Source organism: Thamnophis elegans, chromosome 4 (genome assembly GCF_009769535.1).
Source record: "Thamnophis elegans isolate rThaEle1 chromosome 4, rThaEle1.pri, whole genome shotgun sequence".
NCBI classification, from domain to species: domain Eukaryota; kingdom Metazoa; phylum Chordata; class Lepidosauria; order Squamata; family Colubridae; genus Thamnophis; species Thamnophis elegans.
The window spans coordinates 95,426,763-95,442,520 of NC_045544.1; the positions used below are offsets into that span (position 1 = coordinate 95,426,763).

General features: G+C 37.7%; 1 protein-coding gene across 1 annotated transcript in view; it reads left to right on the plus strand.

The window, feature by feature from the left end:
* Nucleotides 1-15,758, plus strand: part of PLEKHH2 (pleckstrin homology, MyTH4 and FERM domain containing H2) — a 57,888-nt gene that overhangs the window by 7,587 nt on the left and 34,543 nt on the right. Inside the window, 3 exon segments of the mRNA XM_032215061.1 lie at nucleotides 9,793-9,855; nucleotides 14,507-14,552; nucleotides 14,555-14,622. Coding sequence (XP_032070952.1) covers nucleotides 9,793-9,855; nucleotides 14,507-14,552; nucleotides 14,555-14,622 — 177 coding nt within the window.

Genomic DNA, 15,758 nt, shown 5'->3' on the forward strand with positions numbered 1-15,758 from the left:
AATAGAAATATACATCACTTGTGTATTTTAATACTAAATATTTTTCAGTTCATCAACCACATACAATAATAAAATGGCAGCACCACCTTTTATGTTGTTGTATTGCTGACATAAGTAAATAATAATTTGGGTCTAGCTAGCCTAGGTGTTTTGAATTTCAGCTTTCATCAACCAAGGGATTGGGGATTTGGCTCCAAAATATCAGAGGCATCAGGTTGTAGCAGAGCTAAGTATTAGAACAAGTAACATGCAAGATTCTTTAGTGTTCAAATGTAAAGAAGCAATCCATGAGGGAATGCTCAAGAAGTTGAAACAAAACAACAAACAATTTATAGTAAGAATTTTCTTTAGCAGTTTATCTACTTTTGCTATATCATGCAAAATTAATAAATTCTAACATGAAGAAAAGTATAGTTTGTATAAGGAATCATAGACAATATTTATTTGTCAACCAAAGTTGAATAAGTTTTGACTTCCAGTGGAGGAATGGAAAATTGAAGATGTCTCCACAAAAGCAGATCGATGACTGAGGCAAAGATCAAGAACTGGTGAGGAAACCAGTTCTCCAGAATTTATCCAGATAAGGAGAGGATGGGAAACTTCAGGGCAGCCGTATCTGTGGTTTAAGCACCAGGAAATGAAGGAATCGGGTGGGCTGCTATGGGTTCGCTCGGGTTCGGGAGAACTGTGGCTAATGTTATGGCAAGTTTGGAAAACCTCCATATCACCCCTGGCTGGCCCCACTCACCCCGCCCTTCGCTGCACAGAAGTCTCCATGCAGCCAGTTTTGGGCCATGCAGATGCTCGGGGAGGGGGAAAAATAGGCCTCCTGGAAGTTCCGGAAGACCGGAAGGGCCCATCTGGCCTCCAGAGGACCTTTGGAACCCAGGGGAGGCAGTGTTCACCCTCCCAGAGGCTCAAGGAAAGCCTCCAGACCCTGGGGAATGCGAACACACACAGAAACACAGACAGACACACACACACAGACACACAGACAGACAGACACACACCACCATGGTGTAGGAGGCTGGCTAGGTCACGCCCACCATGGCCATGGCCATGCCCACCAACAACTGGGCAGAGAACCCATTGCTGAAATTTTTAAAGCCCATCCCTGGAAGGAATTAACCATTTCTTATAACCACAATAGAGCCTTTCAAAGGACAGTAGGTTTGCAAACCTCACTTTCAGAAATTAACTATTAACTATTTTAAAGTTATCAAAGGCCTTCAGAAGGACAAGTTTGAAAAGTCACCAGGTGAGTTTAGCTTCAGCTGTGAACAAAAGAAAAAGTAATTACAAACTTTAAAAGTTACCGAAACTGTAAATTCAAGTATGGCAAAAAGCTAAATAAGATTTAGATCTAAGGAAATTACAAATGGATTAAGGATCCAGTTAAACTTGGAATATTAACATTTACTCTAAGGTTTTTGAAGTAATTATACATAAATAGCTTCTCATGGAAAACAGACTTAGTTTTCTTGGCTTTTTACAAATATAAGCAACTTTATGATTTTAGAAACATGAGGGGACTAGATTCTAAGTAGAAGGAAAAAAATACAAGGCCAACTTGGGGGGGGGGGCTGTTAGCTGGGATTTACAAAATAACCCAAAATGTTGTAACATTGGAAATATTAAATTATATCTTTGAAGAATGAAGCAAGAAATATTGTAGCTACAATATCAACTATAATGCCTGAGTCTATGGATAAAATATGTCCAAATGCTGTCAATGAGAGAATGACAGATGTGCAAATTTTGTCTACCAAAAGTAGAAGTACAAATGACAGACCAAGAGAATGAGTTGGAAAATGACTTTTTATTGGATATACAAAAGAAACTGGCTGAAATGTTAAAAATTTAAAGGGAAATGCAAATGAAAAACCAAGAGAATGACCTGGAAAAAAATCTTATTGGAGCTACAAAAGGTTTGTTGAACCCTTGAAAAATTCTGAGCAATGGAATAAGGAAAAATTAAAACAAATCAAATACTATGATAGTATTTGAATGACCTAAATTAAAAATCTGTTAGAAGTATATTAAGAAGAAATTTAAAATTGGTTCATTTGATCAAGGTTAAAATAAGACTTATTTTCAAAGTTCTGGCAGCCTTTTACCGAATTTTTGCTGACACCAGAATTGAAAAATTATTGTTTTATGGATTTTCTTAAAATAATGGATGGGATATGAATTGAAGAGATATCTCTTTGTAACCTTACAGCCAGTAAATTTGTCTATACTTGTTGTAATGAAGATTGGAAGTCATGTCTGTTTTATAAAATATTCTTTCTCTCTTTTTATTTTTTCCTGCACTTTTTATTCTTTCTTTAAAAAAAAATAGTTTGTGTTAGTTATTTACAATTTTTATCAAAATCCTTAATAAAAAGTTATATACAAAGTTGAGTAGGATTTTAGATGTTCCCCAAAGAGGATTAATAGTAGAATAAATGCATAGGAAGAGAATAATCTCTAGCAATGCTTTTAGTTTTAAATGGTGGCCTCATCGGAAAGGCATAAATTGTATAGCCTCTGACACCTACCCAGTATGCAGGTAGCTCTCACTTAGTGACTTCCCTGTTCCCTGTAGTTACAATGGAGATGAAAAAGTAAATCTACAACCAATTCTTGCATTTATGTATGTAAAGCAAAGGAAAGTTGAAGTAAGATTTAAAAAGCACAGTCACAATTTCACCTAGCAATCACTTTGCTTAATAACCAAGTTGCCAGTCAAAATTATAGCCACTAAATGAACCTACCCATATATTACTGGCCATACCCTAATAGCTGGGTTATTATAAACCTAAAGAAGAAGCCATAATTTCTGTTAGTATATTGGAATGGAATGGATTTTGTAAAGCTAAAGATTATATGATTCTTTTGTTTTACATTGTATAATGCTTGTATGAATTAAGATAAATTAGAAAGCAGAAGGGAATGGCCTTTAGAAATAATTCTTTTAATAACAGTATTCAGGAATGAAAATAGCTTGCATATGTGACTTTCATGAACTTTGTTTTTAAACTGCCAGTAATATTAATGTATATCAGCTGGGTTGGATATGTTAAGTTTATTTCTCAGTTGATTTTTGTATAATTTTGTTTAATTGTTTTTAGAATAACATTTACTTTGATGACTTACGAGCTAAATAACAAATATGGATGCAAAAAAATCAAAAATCTCAGCATTCCTTCTCCCTCAAACTTACTCTCCATATTTTCTTGCAGTTTATTTTAGTTAGCATCAGATTATCTTTTTCCATTGAGAACAATTTGGCACTGAAGGAGAACAATATCACTTATTCACCATATGGAAACTGGAAAAGTGATGGGTTAAAATGATATTTCTGTCTTTTAAAAGAGAAGACTCAAAATGGCAAATAAAGGCATCTTTTGTAAGGCAGGGTTTGGAAGACAAGTGAGAGAATGGACATATTTATACTATATTGCTAACTATAGGAAAGAACTTAGGTCTAAATTTAGAGAAAAATGTTTGCTTAATAATTAGCGGGTGTTTTGGAATAGTTGAACTTTGGCATATTTTCCTCTGCTTTTTGGAAATCTGTTTTGCGTGTTTAATACTGTACATGCATTGTCCATAAACATAAATAGCTGAACCCACTTAAGTTCTGCTACTTTAGCTGCTAATGATCAAGTCTGTGCACAACACGTACGTCACATCCTGGCTGTCTCTAACTAATTATATTCATAAGTCTTTAAACCAATTTAAGGCCACGTTATAAAAATATGCTATTGGCCATTTCTTCAAATTTTAGTCAATCTTAAGTCCTCTGCAAGACTTCTAAATTACTGCCCACTTGACTGCCCTTGCTCAGTTAGGCAAGGAAGTTTATCGGTTCAATTCTTTTGGGTCATAAATGATTGATAATAGTCATATGCTTGGTATTTTCTATTGTAATTTTTGTATTGTGATTAGGGACATTATTGCAAAGCTTAGGAAAGCAAATTGGCAAGAATTGTTATAGATCAAGAGTGTCCAACTGGCGGCTCACGGGCCAGATGCGTAACACGCACCCCAGGTCAGCGAAGGGGAAAATGTTGTGTTACATCATGTGACCGCAATGTGATGCAGCAAGTTTGACACCTGTGTTATACATCATTACAATTAAATATAAAAAATATTTCCTTGCCCAAGAACATTTTGGCTGATTTTATAATATTCTACTACTTTCCAGTCAAGGAAAAATACACAAAATAAAGCTGTGCAGTGCTTCAGATTGATTGCAAAAAGGTGTTTTGGAGCATATGGAAGCATGAATATAGCTCCTGTCTGGAACTCTTTAAAGCAACTGTGTCTTTTCCCAGGATTACATAGCAGGTGCAGAGAGTAAAACATATAGTCCTTGGACAAGATGCAGACACCTTGCAGACAGATGCTACATTTGCAATCCCACATGCTCTGAAGCACATTTTCCAAATATTTCTGAATCATAGCATAGCCCTATATGAAAATACTCTAATAACTCATTGGCTCAATTCAAATATAATACTGATAATTGATTTAGTGCAGTGGGCAATAAAGAGGATAACCTCTCAGTGTTTGATTTGTTTTCACAGAATCCCAGTACATTATTATATAACTATTGTAACAAGCGTGGAGTAGTGTAAAATAGAAATAGAAAAGATCCTCAAGTTACAAATGTAATAGAGCCTGCCAATTACTTTCACAATCCAAGGATTTGTAGGAGTGAATCATGTACCTTAAACATGATCACTCCCTACTTTCGTCCATGCATTGCTAATTAATGCGCAGTTCGTTAAGTGTATGAGGTATCTCAGAGTGGGGAAGGCCATGGAGAGCCTAGTGCAGTGATAGCGAAACTTTTTTGGCTCACGCGCCATAAGCGGGGAGAGCGCGGGCAAACTGCACCCATAATGTAATGTGCGACACACACTCCAGCACGCATGCGCACATGACAGGCGCGACCCCCCCCCCATTTTTTGCATGGTTTTTTCACCTTCCCCAAGTTCCAGAGGCTTTATAGGAGCCTGGGGAGGGCGAAAACAGCCTTTCACACCCACCCACCCCCCAGGAGGCCCTCCAGAGGCTTCAGGAGCTTCCCTGAAGCCTCCGGAACGCAAAAAACCAGCCCTACGGGCAAACCAGAAACTGACTTCTGGTTTCTTCGTAGGGCTGGTTTAAGCCCTCCAGAGCCTTCAGGGCCTTCCGGAGGCTTCCCTGAAGACTCCGGAAGACTAAAAACGACCCTACGAGCAAACCGGAAATTGGTTTATAATAATATAATATATTTTATAATAATATTTTAAAGATAACCATTCTGTCATAAAGCATGGTTTATAAACCATAATGTCTATGTGAAATGAACCTAAAGAATTTACTTTTGATTCATTTCTGCTTATTACAGTAACTAAAATTATGGAATTACATATCATGCTTTTAAATCATTAAATTAATGATTAAAAGTGCACATGCAAAGCTTTTAAAAAGTTTTTTTTTACAGGCTCAAAAAAATCAATTTCCTATAATTTGTGATCTATTTCTTGACTACTTTTTCCTTTACTGTTGATGGTTGATCCTACAAGGCAGAAGCTATATATAACTCTGTTATCATGATTATCAATTCTAAGGCTGGTTGTTGTACCTATTGTCTGATTTTTTATATTTAATTTTAGTCCCATTTTTTCACTATGCACTTATTACTAGACCAGGGGTGTCAAATTCATGGCCGCAAGCCGGATGCGTCGTGTGCTGGCCACGCTAGTCCGGCAGGGAAGAGGGTGCAGCCCTGCAAGTTTCGCAGCCACGTGGCTACAAAGCTTGCTGGGCTGGGCGGCCCCCTCCCCCAGGCTAGCATCACCCGAAGCTGCTACCGTTGCAGCCCTGGTGGGGACTGGGGCAGCCCGGCAAGCTGAGTGCCCCAAAATGGCGCGGAAGCGCGGGCGAAGGCTGTTCACATCAAGTTTGATTTCACACATACTCTTTGGTAGTTTTAGGCAAAGTAGAAAGAAGCTGTACTTCTAGAGGTTTTTTCTTGGTCTCTTCCCAAATTAAATATTATTTTGTTGGGTTATAAGCAAGTCATTCCATGCCTGTGGTGATACTTATTGCTTTAAAGTATTTTTAAAAGGTGCTACCCAAAACTTTCTGATTTTAAGCAGCCTGTAGTGGCCCTAAGGTAGCAAATGAAAACAGCCCATCATCAGGAAACCAGAGAACAGTTTATAAGCCTCCAAGCACACTAGGAAATGATCTTTCATATATTTTCTAAAACACAAGCGTGTTTACAAAATGAGATATAATGTGCTTCCTTCAGCAGACCTATAGGGCTGATTTAAAATCATTTTACATAGGAAATGTATCTACAATTGTTGATTAGGAAACAAAAACAGCTGCTTGTGGTTTTCTCTGATATACCTGTTCTAGGGGTTTATTACAAATGCATCACATCTTTCGGGTTGTGCTTTCAGATCAATCTGAGCAATTTTATGTTTCTGTACTGCTGTCAGACAAAAACCACTTCATCACATTTAATGTTGTAGAATTTTATGTGACACATATAGTCTGCCACCTTTGTGAATTGGCCATTTAACTGTTAGCTGATCATAATCTAATTTATTTTCTTGTCTGTTTTGAAGTGATTTTAGATTGTAAATGTCCATGTTCTCTCCAGTTGAAAAAACAAGGACATAAAAGAACATGGAGAATGATAGGAATAAGAGTTTATCTTGTTTAAAATGGAAGATGATTATGTGGCTGGTTTGGTGAAAAACAAAGCAAGAATATAAATCAAGAGAAGATTAAAGATGAAAATGTAATTAGGAAATTATTAGAAGCAGACTAATAAAGAGAAGCCTGAATCATAACGTGTGGTATTTACACAGGAGGATAAGGAGAAAAAGATGGTCAAGAAAGACAATAAAAACATACAGCTTTCTACATTGGAATTACCACTCAAAATCAGGTATTTCTGATCTAACTGCTATATAAATAATTTCATTTAGGGAGGTACATTTTTAATACCTGTCTCTGGTTATTAAAAGCAGTTATTATTTAGCAGTCTACCAGTATATATTATTGTTTTCCTTTGTTCAAGGGGCTAAAGCCAGAGCACACAAACATAGAATAATTATATTTATCAGGTGGGTGGGCCAGAACTGGAAATCTTGATACTGTTTATAACTCTGCTTAGGAAGTTAATTACATGACTTAAAGAATAATACTTAGCAATGATTTTATTTGATCCATTAGCTGAAGAGGCATTAAGCATAAAGAACACAAATGGATTTGAGCTTGAAATACTTTCATCCACCTGTTGGCATTAAGCTACTTTAATAGAATCAGCAGACTCTTTTAAAGTCGCCTTCTCAGAAGCTTTAACAATTTTTAGGTCTGCCTGTTCAGACCCATTCGTCAGTTCCTATGACAGGGCAACTATCCATAATAAAACTTTTGTCAGAGTTTTGGGGAGGGACATAGTTTGAACACTTTGTATGTAATTATTATTTTTACAGCAGTAGGCATACTGCATACAGCAGTTTATTCAAGTATATTTCTAGTCTACACAAAATGTTTTATGCAGGCTGCCAGAAAGCTGACTTAAGCAAAGCATACTTTGAGGTTCTGCAAAACTACTTAACATATTTACTTGACACAATCACTCTTTAATCCCAGGTTTCTTTTATTAACCAGTTGAGGACTATTATCTGACTATGTATCTTGTTCAATGTTTTAGCTGGATCCTGCTTTGGGCATTTTTCTTTTCTCCACCTTAAACTCTAAATGTGCAGTTTAACTGCATGACTCATTCTCAGAGAAGTACAGGCACTGGAGTGAATTTTTTTCTATAACAGAATTTGGGATTACATTGAAATCTTGGATGGGAAAACTGAATCATGCAGAGTGTCCATGGGAAATCTAATGAAAGGAGGAGGAACATGTAATCTCCAGATTCTCTGAGTTTTTTTTATTTATTTATTTCCATTTATATTGTATGGCTGCCTATCTCAAATTCATGACTGTGGGCAGTTTACAGTGGTTTAAAATACAAGAACATATAACAATAACAATATTAATCTCAGCCTCGGTTGTAGACCAGACCAGAAAATCAGCTGCACAGGAAGGTTAAAAGTGTTTTATTGAGATTGGCTATAAAAGAATCTTGCAAGTCTGATTGTACTGTACCTCCTCCTCCTCCTCCTTATCGTTCAGTTCTTCTCTGAGCTACTTTGAAATGTTATCTCATGGACTGCCTAAGCAACATAGCCAGCATAGCTCTGTCAAGGTCATCTTCCTTTACCCTCTACAAATACAAATGTAATCAGCAGCTAAAGTAAAAACTAAACAAATGACAAACAAAATCTGCACAGCCGTTGAATGGGCCATGCCAACCTCAGTGACACAACCCTGTTTTAAGGCCTTGCGATAGGCCAGAAGACTCTCCAAATAAATTGTAAGCTATAGCAAATATTTGGAGACTCCAATGTCTGGGTGTTTTGGGATGAACCTAAATGCTTTCCCTTAAGATTTAGGATACAGTTTCTTAAATTTATTTATTTTTGCAATATTTTTATGCCATCTCAATTACCTGACTGTAGGAGGTTTACACTTAATCAAACTGCAATTTGATTAAGTATATTTGATTTAATTGTGAAATCCCACAATTACAATAATCCCAAATTCTAAAAATGGCTAATGATATGATTTGAATTAATGCTGTACTGATTTTTTGAGTGCCTACCTAAAGAAAACTCTTTAGTGTCATCCTGAGGATAGGACAGTGTGTGGGCCATCTGGATCCTGGGCCAAGCAAGGTGTTCCAAAGTGATGAGGCCGAAAAGGCTTTCTGTGGCACCTAAGCCTCTTCCCTCTCAAAAGGAAGGAATGTAAGGCATTCCTCTCAGTTTATAGAATATGTTCCAGTTCTATCCAGAGAAGATCGTCCCTTACATAACCAGGAGCCGAGCCATATAAAACTTAACTGGTCAGCACCAGGATTAAATTGTACCCATAATCCCTTGATGCATTTCAAGTAATTGTAGATTATTATTGGAAATATAATAGCAAAACTCTATGTATGCCAGTAGTCTTATGCCTGCTCTGTGTATACCAGAAATGTGCCATTGACCTCCTGCGACTTCCAAATTCCAAATAAAGAAATTTGTTAAAATCTGAGCTAAGGACAAAACAAATGGAACCATTTCAGGATGTAAATACTAGGTGCAGTAAGTACCGATGTCCTCAAACGTTATCTCTTTGCACAAATGCTATTAAGAACCTCTATTGTCAACAGCACTTTTTCCCCTAAAGCTTTGAGGAACACAAAGGAGTGATCTTTAAGCAGAACTGTGACAAAGTTTTCACAATGTAATTCTGCTGGAATTCTCCCTCTCCCCATCCACTATTAAATTAAACAGACAGTTTTAATGCCGTATGTTGCTTAGCTCGCTCAGCCTTTTTTGAAAGGAATTCAACTAATTGTCTAATCCACTAGAAAGCTTCCAACAGAACAGAAAGGGGGACTTTCCTAAAAATTATGCTTGTTCCTTAACAGGAGCCTTTCCTTGGCAGTGAAAATTAGATGGATTCTACGCTCTGGGTGACTTAGTGTGGTCCTTGATGTATACGTTCATCTACCTATAAATGTTGGCAATAAATACTTTATATAATATTGTTTTAAGAATTATTTAGGAAGTGTAGTTTAATCCCTTGGACACCTTCAACTCCATACAAAACCTATTCATGACTATTACGGTAATACTTTCACTGAGAACTGTCACAAAAGATTGCATCTCATATTTTTATATCTTTATATAGATGCAGCAACTTGAAAAACAAGTTATTGATGCAGATCATCAAGCAGAAAAGGCTTTTCAACAGGTATGATTGTAATAAGGAGATACTGTATATAGTACCAATGTTCTGAAGCTATATGTATAAAGTATAGGGTGCTTTAGATCGATGGAACTTCAAATAGAAAGTATCAAAAACTGCTTTTTCAGGAAAGTTTCACAGGCATTTTTAAAAAATAATATTAACAATAAACTATTTTGATGTCTAGGGTTCATAATATTTGTATGGCCATACACGTAATCCTTGATGTATAACTGATCACTTGGCAGCAATTCAAAGTTACAATTTATTCCAAAAATGTATCGTATTTTTCAGAGTATAAGATGCACTGGAGTATAAGACGCACCAAGATTTTGAAGATGCAAATTTAAAAAAAAAAGGTTTTGCACTCTGCAGATCTCCCAAAAACAGCCCATTTTTGCAAAATTGAGCCCATTTTTTTTCTTTTTCAAAAAAAGGGCATGAATAGCCTTTAGGAGTCTTGTAGAATGCTCCGGGGGAGGGGGTACAAAAATGAGCAAAAATGGTCCGTTTTTTGTCAAAAAAAAGGGCATGAATATCCTTTAGGAGGCTTATAGAGTGCTCCTGGGGGCTGGGGGGGGGGGGAGATTGAGCAAAAAATGGCCCATTTTTCACTCATTTCTACCTTCCCCAGCCCTCAGGAGCACTCTGAAAGCCTCCTAAAGGCTATGTACAGCCATTTTGGTGAAGGGGATGGGGTTTCAGGAGGCAAAAAATGCTGTATTCAGTGTATAAGACACACCCAGATTTTCATCTCTTTTTTGATGGAAAAAGATGTGTTTTATACTCCAAAAAACACGATACTTATTATCCTGTTTCAAAATGTCAATGGCTGCCCCTATTGGTCATGTGATTACATTTTGGGTGCTTGGCAAACATCCACATTTATAGGAACTATGCTACTGTGATTTTTTTTTTGTCAGAAACAGGTGTTTACTTTTGGTTTCTAGCAAAAAAAAACTTTCTTTACTTTTCTGTACTTTATTGTCATTTCACATGGTACAATGAAATTAAATGTTGTCTTCAGTGTACGTTATAACTGTAAAAATAAAAACACAAACATACATCCTTTACTTTCTATATAATTGAAACTGAAAATCCGATATTGCACTATACCATAGAATTCAATATGGTTATTGCCCTGGATTACAAGCTTTTTTTCAGCCTATTTGTCCTTGTTATTATTATCCTTTACCGTCTGCCAGATGGTAAGAGTTCAAAAAAGGATGAAATGGATCTTTAAGAATGTTTTGAACTTTCTTAAGGCAGTGGGAGCTATAAAGCTCTTCCAAGAGGGGAGAGGGCAACCAATGAACTTCTGGGCAATGCCATTGACCCTCTGGAGTGCTGTCCTATCTGCCACTGTGCAATTGGCAAACCATACACAGATGCAGTAAGTTAAAATACTCTCTATGGTGCAGTGATAGAAGGTCACCAGCAGTTTTTCATTCAGTTGTTGTTTCCTGAGAAGTCTCAGGTAGTATAATCTCTGTTGGGCCTTTTGACCAGTGCTGCAGTGTGAGTGCCCCAGGTCAGTCCTCCTTTATGATAACACCCAGAACCTTAAAACTGGCCACTCGCTCCACTCGGTCTCCATTGATAAGCAAAGACTGGATGTCTGATCTATTCCTTCTGTAGTCCGCTATAAGCTCCTTGGTCTTATTGGTGTTAAGGACCAAGTTATTGTCTCCACACCACGAAAGCAACCATTCCATCTCATCTCAATAGGCAGACTCATTCCCCATAGATATTAGTCCCACCACTGTTGTATCATCTGCAAATTTAGTAATAGTATTACTAGTGTGAGTGGAAATGCAGTCATGCACATAAAGAGTATAGAGTAAGGGACTCAACACTGTAACACTGGGGTGCACCAGTGTTAAGAATAAGGGCTGAAGAAATATTATTACCTAATCTGACTCTCTGAGAGAGGAAATCCATAATCCAAAAGCAGATTGAATAAGAAAGTATATTACAGACAGTGGTTTCATTTAATGACCATTGTTGTAAAAGAAAAATGTAGTAAAATCAGATTGGTCACATGATGACCCACTTAACAACCGGCATGACTTACATCTATAAATTTAGGCTCAATTATGATCGTAATTACCTTTGTTTGATAACTCTACATGGACGTGTATCATATCGTCTTACATAGGGTTTAACACAACTATAAAATATTTGATTTTGTCTGATTTGTTATAGAAAAAACACAGGTTTTTCTCCGATTGGATATAAACGTCTAATAATAGTTATTTCTGATTGGTCATTCTTAATTTATTGTCTGCTTTTGCTAATTATTGATTTAATTTTGAGAATAGTCTTAAGGTGCCAAATAGATGTAAGAACACCTTTGCATTTATCAATGGGTGAATGATTAATGCAATTTCATAATTCTCCAAAATGCAAATAAAAGATTGCTGAACATTAAAAAAAATCAGTACAGCATTAATTCAAATCATATTTTCCAATGTGGTCGAAATCGTGTCCAACCCTAACGCGACCCCATGGACAACATTCTTCCATGCCTTCCTGTCCTCTACTATCCCTCAGAGTCCATTTACGCTACACCAACTGCTTCAGTGATTCCATCCAGCCGCCTCATTCTCTGTCGTCCCATTCGTCTTTGCTATGTTTTAAATTGTAGTAGAATTTATTATAGATTAATATTGCCTTATGTGCTGTTTGTGCACAACTCAGGTAGTTTTTGAATTAGCAATTGGTTCCAGAATTACCATCGCTAAGCAATGTGGTTATAAAGCATGAAATCACATGACCACATATCTTAGTGACAGCAATCCCTGCAGTCCAGGCATGAAATGCTCTAATCTTCACTACCGGTTCAGCACCAGGAGCGCATACACGGCACTTCTGAGCAAGCACAGAGCATCCGTGATAACGTCGGTGGGTGGGCGGAGCCTCCTGCCGCTGCCGGTTTGCCCAAACTGACAGAATACCATCTCTGCTGCAGTACCTGGTGTTACAATTTAACAAAAGTCATTAAACGAGCACCTTTTCACAAGGTCTTGGAATGTCTAACAATCAAAACCATTAGGGAAGCCAACAGGAGACCCAGGCAGCTCACAAGCACACTGTCAGACAGATAAGTGGATACTTCTGGGTAGAAGAGAAAGCAAAGAGATGCACCGCTTGAGTGTGGTGGAGCTTGAGATGACTATTGCTGAGTGGGGGAGGGTGCACAAGGTTGTCTGAGTGACCGGGGGAGACGCGCAAGTGATGAATGAGATGTGGTACAAGCATATCCTGTTGCGCGTGTAGTGGCAGATATGTGCAGCATGAGCATGGGATAACTGCTGCCAGATGGTAGAAGAGGCATAGTGTGAACATGGCGGGGCTTGGAGTGGGTGCTTTCAGGTAGAAGTGGATGCACAAATGTGCACAAGTGACGAGTAGTGTAGCACAAACATAGCAGGGCTCAGGAAGTATGTACAAGTGGCAGGAAAGACGTTGCATAGGTTCAGTGAGACTCAGGTAAATATTTTTATTTTTCTCTGTTCTGCTTTTAGCACTGCTATGAGAATTCAGAGTAAGATATAATACTTCAAAACAGTTTATATTACACAGGTAGTCCTCAACTTATGACCAGAGGTGAGCAGAAAATTTCTGTTGCTAAGTGAGATAGTTGTTAAGTGAGTTTTGCACTCTTTTTTAACCTTCCTTGCCATAGTTGTTAAGTGAATCATTTCAGTTAAGTTAGTAACATAGGTGAATCTGGCTTCCCCATTGATGTTGCTTGTCAAAGGTTTATAATAGGGATCACATGACCCCAGCACACTGAAATTGTCCTAAATATGAATCAGTTGCCAAGCATCTAGATTTTGATCATATGACCATGGGAATGCTGCAATGATCTTAAGTGTGAAAAATTGTCATATTACTTTTTTTAGTGCCGTTGTAACTTCGAACGATCACTAAATGAACTGTTGTAAGTTTTACATGAACCTGAAACAATTAAGACTTATCATGCTCAAGTAAAAATGCAATAGATGAGTTTTTTTCTTAAGATTTCTTGTGTCATCACTTTAAAACAACATCTCACTTAATCTTAATGCCTGGGTAAATATGCAAAAGAAAAAGCATTCTACATTAGAAATCAGTATGACTTACAGAGTTTTGTAATTTATTGTATTCTATTGTATTTACATATTGTATTGCAATTAAAATAAATTTAGTATGAAATCATTTTGTCTGGGGGTTTCCTGACTTTTTTCTACTCTTGTAGTACAGTGTCCTGCCCAAAACAGCTCTTGAAGGTTAAGTGATCCTTGAAATGATGGATAACAAACTCAAAAGCAGCAGAATGGACAGATAATGAAGATTTTTTGACGTTTCTTTGTATAAATAGAACTTCTGGATCCAAGCCACTGTCTTTACTGCAGTTTGTTTGTCATTAAATCTGGTTGTTTGAATGATAGGGTTGAACAATTGTTCAGCTGGGAATAACATATTCATATAAAAGATATGAGCAAAATAGCAGATTGTTAGAGATTTCAGTAAACTAGGATTAGGACTGGCTGATGAATGTATATATACTTTAACTAATCTCAGAAGAATAAAACATTACAACATTCTGAATTATGCATTTAATTTTAGAGTTTTACAGACTTTGTGTACACAGCTGTGTTTTAATTTCTAGGTGCAGATTATGGAGGAGAAACTGAAAGCTGCTAATGTCAAAACAAAAAGATGAGGATTCTGGTTCAAGAGAAAGATGATGCTATCCAGAATCTGGAACAACAGCTTGTAGAGCAGGTTGGGAAAATAACATTTTTCTTGTCCAGTTATCAATATATGTATTAGTATGTATAAGAGATAAAGAGTGAAAGAAGGGGCCTACAAAAAAGTAATACCCCTAGATTTTTGTGCTGCAAAATTCTTGTTGAGGGGAAAACAGATTCTGTAAGAATTAATATCATATGGCCAAACAGATTTCTCAAATGGACAATCCATAATTTTGTAATTAAGCAAACTCATATTTTTTGGAGTATAAGACGCACCGGAGTATAAGAACGCACTAAGATTTTGAAGAGGCAAATTAAAAAAATTTTTTTTGCATTCTGCAGACCTCACAAAAATGGCCCATTTTTCTCAAAAACTGGCCCTTTTTTTTAAGCACATGGATAGCCTTTAGGAGGCTTATAGAGTGCTCTTAGAGGCTGCCGGGGGGGGGGGTGTTGAGCAAAAAACTACCCTTTTTTTTGCTCATTTCTGCCCTCCCCAGCCCTCAGGAGCACTCTGGAAGCCTCCTAAATTGAATTGAATTGAATTGAATTGAATTTATTGCATTTATATGCCGCCCTTTTCCCCGAAGGGGACTCAGGCGGCTCACAATCCAAGTCAGGAAAGGGGGTACAGATAAGGGATAAAAAGACGAACAGAACAATACACAATTTAAAAGCACACAACAACCATACCATTCGAGGGGGGGCAAAAGCTCTTTAGCCCCAGGCCTGTCGGAACAGCCAAGTTTTAAGGGCTTTGCGGAAGGCCTGGAGGGTGGTGAGGGTTCGAATCTCCACGGGGAGCTCGTTCCAGAGGGTCGGAGCAGCCAGAGAGAAGGCTCTCCTCCGGGTAGTCGGCATTGGCCGGCGGATGGAATTCGGAGGAGGCCTAATCTGTGGGATCTAATCGGTCTATTGGAGGTAATTGGCAGCAGGCGGTCTCTCAAGTACCCAGGTCCAATACCATGAAGGGCTTTATAAGTGACGACTAGCACCTTGAAGCGTATCCGAAGACCAATAGGCAGCCAGTGCAGCTCACGGAGGATAGGTGTTACGTGGGTGAACCGAGGTGCACCCACGATCGCTCGTGCGGCTGCATTCTGGACAAGCTGAAGTTTCCGAATGCTCTTCAAGGGCTGCCCCATGTAGAGCACGTTGCAGTAGTCC